Source organism: Triticum aestivum, chromosome 6B (assembly GCF_018294505.1).
Source record: "Triticum aestivum cultivar Chinese Spring chromosome 6B, IWGSC CS RefSeq v2.1, whole genome shotgun sequence".
NCBI lineage: Eukaryota > Viridiplantae > Streptophyta > Magnoliopsida > Poales > Poaceae > Triticum > Triticum aestivum.
The window spans coordinates 723,313,461-723,322,358 of record NC_057810.1 but is presented as its reverse complement, the minus strand read 5'-3'; the positions used below and the strand labels follow the sequence as shown (position 1 = coordinate 723,322,358).

The 8,898-nt window shown below is 40.9% G+C and overlaps 1 protein-coding gene across 1 annotated transcript; it reads right to left on the bottom strand.

Annotated features, from left to right (window-relative positions):
* Positions 1–292: 292 nt before the first annotated feature.
* LOC123139777 (uncharacterized) lies at positions 293–2,438 on the bottom strand. Its single transcript, XM_044559485.1, has 2 exons — positions 2,397–2,438; positions 293–1,445 (listed from the first exon to the last, which is right to left on the bottom strand). The coding sequence occupies exons 1-2, from the start codon at positions 2,436–2,438 to the stop codon at positions 393–395; spliced, it is 1,095 nt and encodes a 364-aa protein (XP_044415420.1). The 3' UTR covers positions 293–392.
* Between the last annotated feature and the right edge of the window lie 6,460 nt (positions 2,439–8,898).

Below are 8,898 nucleotides of genomic sequence, written 5' to 3'. Positions count from 1 at the left end.
ATGCTGAATATTCTCTTCCCAGTGGCGTGTTAGGATTTGCACCGGGAAATTTCTCATTCTTGGCTTTGTCCAAACACACAAATTAATTGATCCCGCCTCAAGCACTCCATGCATAGCTGATCTAAAGGTTTACATCTTGGATGATATTTTTCTAAAGAAATAAATAAACTCAAGATTTCGAACTGAGTGAACCAAAAACTTGTGTTCAAAATTGAAGTAGTACCTGATGGTAGAAAGCATATATAGTCTGTTCAGCAGACAATTGCTTGAGCTCCGACACGGTACTTCCCTCGCCCTGGCATAGGCTTGCAACTTCAACATGCTCTGTGGATACTACGATATGGCTCCCCTGTTTGTTTTCTCGGAAGCAAGCTTTGATCTGGTGCCATTCTTCAATGGTGGATAGTCACGGCAAGCACAATCAGGTACCACTTCTTGCTGACATATTCACTGTACTCATGTGCCAACTCATGCCAAGTCTTCTCCCCCTCTGCCTCCAGCAGAAAATCAACCACCCCTATGGTGGTTGCTCGAAACTGTTCCACTATACTCCGGACAAATTGTTTCCGGTGGAAAGGGCGTGTCACCCTAAGCCACGCTCGGGATGGGAATTTGACTTTGATATTTGGATTCTCGTAAGCATCAAAGATGATGGAGGTATGCCCAACCGTGCCACTTGTTCCCCACACTCCGATCACTCCAATTTGGTCTTTCTTGTCGCTGAGGATCAGCTGGGAAAGATCCAACCTTAATCCTGATTGGTGCTGATCTGTAGCATGCCTTCTTGCTTCATCAACGCCGAACATGGCAGCAGCGGTGGTTGTGAGGTCAGAAGAATTAGCGGGTTTTGATCCACGGTCGATGAGGCGGTCGAGCGCTGCGAGCGGCCCGCGTGGTGAGACCGGTACCACTCGTGCGCGGAGGCCGCGGTGGTGGCGGCGCTGCTGTAGTAGGGGACGTGGCCAGCGCCGGAGCAGAAGGAGAGGGCGTCGCAGGCCTGTCCGTGCAGCTTGAAGGCGCCCTCGGCGGCGGCGGAGCGGTTCTTGTCGGGGTGGATGACGAGGGACAGGCACCGGAACTGCCTCTTCACGGCAGAGGCGGAGGCGGAGGCGGACAGGGCCATGCCGATGACATCGTCCCAGTAGCCCGCGCGGTGCTGGGTCCCGGCCGCGGCGGCGTGGACGTCGTAGGCGGCGAGCGTGTGCGCGGCATCGGGGAGCGAGGGGGAGATCCGCCGGGCCTTGGCGGTCAGCAACCGCGCCCCCGCCATGTTGCCCGCGAGGAAGTGCTCCTGCGCGCGCTCGGAGCGCCTTCTCGGCCTCCTCCCTGTTGGCCGCCTCCGCCGCAATCTGCGCTCGTCGTACGCCTGTGTCTGCGGGCGCTGCGAGCGACAGGCACGGCGCGCGGCAGAACGGGCGAGCAGCAGCGGGTACAAACGGCGTTGACTAATGATGCCAGCACTTACATGCGGGCCAGACCTGTCGTAAGTGCGTTTAAAATGGACAAATGGGTCGATGTATAGACATGGTAGTTTTTAGTTAAAGATTAAAGAAAAAGTGATAGTTTTCGGCACAAATTTGTAAAGTGATAGTTTCTGATCACGTTTCCATGAATTGTGGTAGTTTTTTGTTAAATACTAGGTTCTCTTACGCCTAAACATGGACCGAAAGTGGGCTGCAATTTAATTGCGCCGGCCGGGTCTTGAACTCAAGACCTCTTAGCTCAGAAACCATGTAAAAGTGCATGCTCTAGCTAATGCAACCAGAACACCGATCTGATGAAAGAGACTAGGCAATACATTTCTACGTCAATAGTTGGATTATATATATGCATGATCAACAAAGAGCAATGGGACATTTGGCATACTCGGCAACTCCATCCAGCAAAGATTTGGCGAGCACTCATCGTGTATTAGTTTAATTGGCAGTGTGACTCATCATTGCGTGGGTTTTATTTCGATGTTAGGATTAACAGGTGTTAATTGTTAATGTTGTGCTAATTGATCAACATATTTGTTTAATTGTTAACTGTTAATGGCCTCCCCCAATTGATGTTGAATTGTGATTCACGCGCTGCCCACTCATGACTTTGCCGGCCTCCAAGTCTTTGCCCATTATTTCCTTCGTTCGAAATTACTTGTCTCGGAAATGAATGTATCTAGAACTAAAATACGTTTAAATATATCCATTTCTGCGACAAGTAATTCCGAACGAAAGGAGTACTAGTTTATAACAGCGGGGCCACTAGTTAATTCTGCCTGCTCCGCTCTCATTACATGGATAGACAGCGATGCATGAACACACCCAGGCCGGCTCTTATTACAAGGATAGACAGCGATGCCTCAACAACACACTCAGTCTCTCATATAAAGATCAAGTGTTGGTTTCAATTTCTACAGAGCCCGGGTGTGACGATCTTCCTCCAAGAACCCACTCCATCGCTTAAAATTTAGTGAAAATGCATAAGGGTTTGACAGTCATAGCTGTCTGCTAGCTGCGATACTGAACAGAATATACTCCTATATGCTGACATAGAATTTAATTAACTCCTATGCTCTAACACAAAGTTTAATAACTATTTAAAGGAATTACTTGAGGTGGATTTGAGATGCATGTCTCAGGCTCTTAGGTCCTGCTGCTTAGATAGACAGAAGCTACTCGATTAGTTTTTAACTATGACTTGCCAGGCCTCCATCGCGCATCTCATATTGATTTAGCAGTGTGACACTCATCATCAGTGCCTTTTAATCTATACTAGGGATACACCGTTAGCTACGCTTTACAGCGACGTATCGCCATACTCATATAAAGTACATATTGGCTCTTTTTATCCATTTTGATGACAAGTATTTTCGGACGGAGGAAGTATTTCTATCGACGGTAGCTGTACCCACCAGCAACCACATGTATATACAACCGCTGCCTGAACCAAGCCCGCATCAGGGATTGAATTTAGTGACGACAATGTGTATGGCTGTCCGGCGGCTAACGCAAAGTTTAACCATTAATCGATCTATTAGTGTGGGTTGTTGGGACCTGCTGCGTGAGGCGAATTTGGCATACCCAGTAGCATCATTCGGCAAGGATTTGGCGTGTACTCACCGCGCATTTGTTTAATTGACAGTGTGACTCATCACTTGATAGGTTGTACACTTCACAGCGATATCGGATTAGCAATTGTTAATGTTGTACTACTAAGCATATTTCAGTATTTCAGAGCTGAAGGGAGAATCCTCAACCATATATCGATCTACTCCCTCTGTCCGAAAATACTTGTCCAACAAAGGAATGTATCTAGATGTATTTTAGTTCTAGATACACCCGTTTGTATCCATTTCTATGACAAGTATTTCCCAATGGAGGGAGTATTATTGTTGGTTGTTGGGAGCTGGGTGACGTTCCTAGACACCACACTACCGACTAAAAGCAATGGGGTCATTTGGCGTACCCATAAGCAAGGATTTGGCGTACACTTGCCGTGCATTAGTTTAATTCACAGTGTGGCTCGTCACTAACTTCTACTCGCTCCATTCCTAAATATAAGTCTTTCTATAGATTCCAACAAACGACTACATACGGAATAAAATAAGTAAATATACACTCTAAAATATGTCTACATACATCTGTATGTTGTAGTCCATATGAAATAACTAAAAATAGTTATATTTAGGAACCTCCCTCCGTTCGGAATTACTTGTCTCGGAAATGAATGTATTTAGAACTAAAATACGTCTAGATACATCCATTTTCGCGACAAGTAATTCCGAATGGAGGGAGTACATCGATGATAGGTTTAAAAAGTGTTAATCAGTATGTACTATCAAAGCGTATTTCAGACAGTATGCAGAGCAGTGGATAGTTGGTCGGAGGGGAAGATGGTGGGGAGGACAAGTCGAACCTTGGAGGTCCTAGGCGTCGCCGTTAGAGAGGAACCGCAACCCCAGCACAGCGACAGGCACCTCGGTGCGGCGAGCACGCAAGACGATCGGAGCAGCTGCCTCCCCCGTTTCCAGCCGCATGCTGCTTCTCGACAGCGGGGCTCCCCGGCCTTCCTCTGGGAAACCTCCCAGGCAGAGCACTCTACCGGCCGGCTGGCGACAAGGAGAAGAATCACCCTTCGCGGCTGAGGCCACCACGCGCGGCGGCACGGAAGGGAAGGGGGAAAATATTTCGCAGATAAAAGGAATGACTATTCTTTTTCCCCAAAACATAAAAATAAACAATAAGGAGCCATAGTAAATGGGCTTTAGGCTTTACAAATCCATAATTATTTTTCCGCACTCTTTTCTGGCGAAGCAGAACTTCTATATCTAACAAACACACATAACTCACATCAATTGTAGTCCGTCCCATAATATAATAGTAGGTGTTAAGCCAACATTTATTCACCACTCATTACCAATGACTAATGTATTACAGGTTCGAGTATTATTGCTAACTAGATAATACCTCGCGCGTTGCGGCGGGAATTGGATGCAATACATTTAGATGATATTTGGTTCTATAGAAGACGGATTTTTGGATGGACAATATGATAATTGAAAATTCAAAGATACATATGAAAGAATGTTTGGATCAATGATATGATAATTGAAATTGGGAAATACATATGTATAATCATAAATACTTATTGAAAATTGCAAAATACATATGTAGTCATAATTATTTATTGATCATAAAAAGAACATAATACATGCTTATTTTTTTTTTGTAGTTGGAGTGTTCTTCGTCGAGAACTATTTGGACATGTGGTGTTCCTTTCTTAATGTACTCTAAGATGTATTTGCTGGACTTGAATGGATGATCCTCAGATAGTTTTGTCTTGTCTTCAAATGGAATGGTTTCTCTAAAAGTGATACATATTGGTTGTTTCATAGTAGTTTTCATTTTTGCAATTGCTTCCATGTACTTCTTCTGAGCCTCCCTTGATGGATGAGTTGTTGAGTGGGGCAGAACATTATTTGGTTCATCATATTGTATCCTGGAGAAAGATTCATGTGTATTGTTATTTGCAGCAGATAGGGAGGTAGAAAACAAAATTGTATATGTAGTAGCCGTACCTGTAGCCTTCTTGTTGGTTGTCTATGGTTGTGCCTGTAGTAAAAAAAATCTAATTCCAGAGATAAAGTTGTAGCGACTACAATGTTATGGGGTGGTCTTATATAGGTGTCTTACAGGGGAAAGAATGTCTAACCGAACGATGTTTAAGAAATGGTTAATGCAAAATCAAGTTAGAAATTAATGTATCCTAATAAAGAGTGTAGGTTTCCATTGAGATCCTAATTGCAACAAAGAATATGAACTGGTCCATTCATGAATTTATTTTAATACACACTGTATGCTTCTATTGAGAACGTAAGTGCACCAAAGAACATAAACTGGATCCATTCATGAGTTGGTACTTGATTTAAGATACAGCTTTCCGTTGAACACAAAAGTTTAAATGTTCCTTGGTTACAGCAGAAGCTGAGCAAAGTGGTATGAACAGAAGCACTATGTTATTTGTGGTTGTACGCGATGGATTTTATTCCTCATTTGTAGCAGAGTGCAAGTTGTCCTACATGTATTGGAAAATACAGCACTGAAAAAAAGTAAATAACGCAATAAATTACTGGAATTTTAAATCAGAAAATGTAAGTTTATATAGTTAATGAACAGATACTTATATCGTCCAAATGTTGTTTTACTCTGGCTGTGCATAGTTGCTTGCGACAGTTTAATTGTTTGCATTGCTGTTGATGGAGACTTGTTGGAACAGTAAATATATGTAGGAAGAAACTCATATTGTTGGCTAAATTTGTATATAGGGTGTGAGAAACAGTACATACTCTTGCTTGTGCTTTTTTATAGTACTCTTTTCCGGTTCCTCTAAGCTAACATTCAGAAAATTGGTTCCATTTGTTAATATTGAAAGTAAGTAGACTTCCGCTTCGGTACAACCCCCCACATAAAACGTATAAAGGGTAATATGGACTTTTGACATGGTATACCCACTTTGTACTTGTATACGCTCTGCATACCCCCGACTGGGCCGGCCCAAGAAGGTGCCCGCAGTAGCGCTCGCACCTACTACAACGCTATGATCGCTAAAAATAATAATTAAGAGCGACCTCGCATGGATTCGAATTCTTCACCTCAACCTTACAAAAAGCACCTACTTACCAGTCAACCCAACAGACTTTTGTGTCGAGTAAAGAGCGTACCACTTTAAGAATTAACTCCAACGTAGAATCCGGGCACTTTTCGGATTTTTCATCTTCTCTTGGAAATTGTGAATATTTTTTTAAAAGCGAGTAATGTTTGAAATCCAGTGATTGTTTCAAGAACTCTAACAAACTTTGAAAAATCAAAAAAAATTAAAACTTTAACTTTTTTGACAGGAACCATTTTTTAAAATCCTAAATACTTATGAAAAAATGAGGAAATTTTTGGAACTTAGAGAACAAAAATTGTTAAGGGGAACATTTTGGAAATTCTGAACAATTTTTCAAAAGCGCTAAAAGTATAAGTAATTCCCAAACATTTTTTGAGTTTTGAGAAAAAATTGAAAACATGAATAATTTTAACATTCTCAAAAGTTTCTAGAAAACAATAACCTTTTCTGAAATTCTTGTATATTTTTGGAATTTACGAAAAAAATATGAAAACACGAGCATTTTTATGAATTTTCTAAAAACTCAATTTTTTTGGGAAACCGCAAGCAATTTTTAAAAAACCTGAACATTTTTTTTGAAGTTTCAAACATTATGAGAAAACATGAACATTATTAGAGTATTGAGAAAAATTGTGAACAGAAAGAATTTAACATTCAGAACAATTTCTAGACAAAAATAACATTTTTCGAAAATCCTGTACATTTTTTGAATTTGTGAAAACAATTGAAAACAAAGACTTTTAAAAATGCTGAACAACTTTTTAAAATCACGAACCAATTTTGAATTTTCCAAAAAAAACATTAAAATCACAAATAGTTTTTATAAAGGTAAATAAATTTGAAAAGAAAATAAAAAATGAAAAAGGGAACATGAAAGAATTTGAAAAGGTCAGAAGGGTCCGTATGAGGGCACATTTTTTCGGCATCATCAAATAACCTCATTTTTCTCGTGAGCTTATATGACCAATTCAATGAACCATGCCAATGTATTTGAGTTTTTGACTTTTTTGCATTTTCTAGAGTTTTATGAGTGAGCAATACTTGATAAATGGCCAGACGTGACAAAACTTGCATATGATGTCAGAAATCATTCAAATCTGACATGGGTGACTAATATGAGCATGCTCATCTGCTGGCAAAAGATAGATCATTTCATGGGTGTCCAAAAATAAACCATATTCAACAGATAGTGTTCACGCAGGAGAGAAGGGTTCGTATGAGAGTACACAAACATTTTGTGAAATTCCAGATTTTTTTAAATTTGTATTGAGAAAAGAATCTGGTATTCTAAAGAAATTTTCAAATTTTTGAACAGGTTTCAAAAAGAATAATAAAGTTCAAGAAGGAGAAAATCAATTAACGAAAAAGAAAAGAATAACAAAAAATTAAGAAAAGAAAAAAATGCTTAGGCCCTAGAAAATAAAAGAAGTTCCAAAAAATATTCGCAAATATGAAAAAATGCTGGCAAATTTAAAAAAAGTGTTCACATCTTCACCATGTGCATGCCCACCAGTTGACCAAAGTTGATGTCCTTTTTTGAATGTCCAAAAAATAGCATGTTCAACCTAAGGTGTCCAGATAGGCGAGAAGGCTCCGTTGAGAGCACGTTGTTTCTCAACATCCGTTAAATGACTTCATTTTTTATTGACTTGTATGATCAATTCAAGGCACCATGCCAAGTTGTTTTGGATTTCTACAAATTTTGCAATTTCTGGATTTTCTTTAGTAAAAAGAGGGCGATAAATGGCCGGACGTGACGCAACTTGCATATGGTGTCGGAAATAATTCGAACCTGGCATGGATGCCTACCATGAGAATGCCCACCTGCTTGTAAAAGTTGGGGTCATTTCATCCATGTCCGAAAAATAGACAATGTTCAACAGAGGTGCTCGGGGAGCCCAGAAGGGGCCGTAATGAGAGCATGTGTTTTTTGACATCTTCAAATGACTCCAATTCTTTCCCATAATCTTAAATGGCCAATTCAAGGCACCATGCCAAGTTGTTTGAGGTTTTAACAATTCTTGCATTTTCTGGAGTTTTCTCGATGAAAAATGGCTGATACGTGCTTGGACGTGATGCAACTTGTTACTTGCATATAGTGTCAGAATTTGTTCAAACCATGGCATGCCCACCTACTGGCAATAGTTGGATCATTTCACGCATGTCCAAAAAATAGACCATGTTCAACGGGGGTTGTTCGGGTACGCGAGATGGGTCTGTATGAGAGCTCGTTTTTTTCGGCATCGTGAAATGACCCAAAAAATTCCATGAGTTTATATAACCAATTCAAGGCACAATGCCAAGTTGTTTGAGTTTTTTTTTTGCAATTTATGGAGTTTTCTCGATGAAAAATGGACGACAAATGGCCGAACGTGACGCAACTTGCGTATGGTGTCGGAAATCGCTCAAACCTGGCATGATTGCATGCCATGGGCATGCCTACCTACTGGCAAAAGTTGGGGTCATTTCATGCAGGTCTAAAAGTATACCATGTTCAATGGAGGTTGTTCGGGTAGGTCACGTGGGATCCGTCTGAGAGTACTTTCTTTGGCATCTTCAAATGACCCCAAATTTTTTCATGAGCTTTTATGACCAATTCAAGGCACGATCTCAAATTGTTCGAGTTTTCGACAATTCTTGCATTTTTTGGAGTTTTCTTGGTGAAAATGACCAATAAGTCATGCAACTTGCATAAGGTGTCGGAATCGTTCAAATCTTGCATAGATGCCTACCATGTGCATGCCC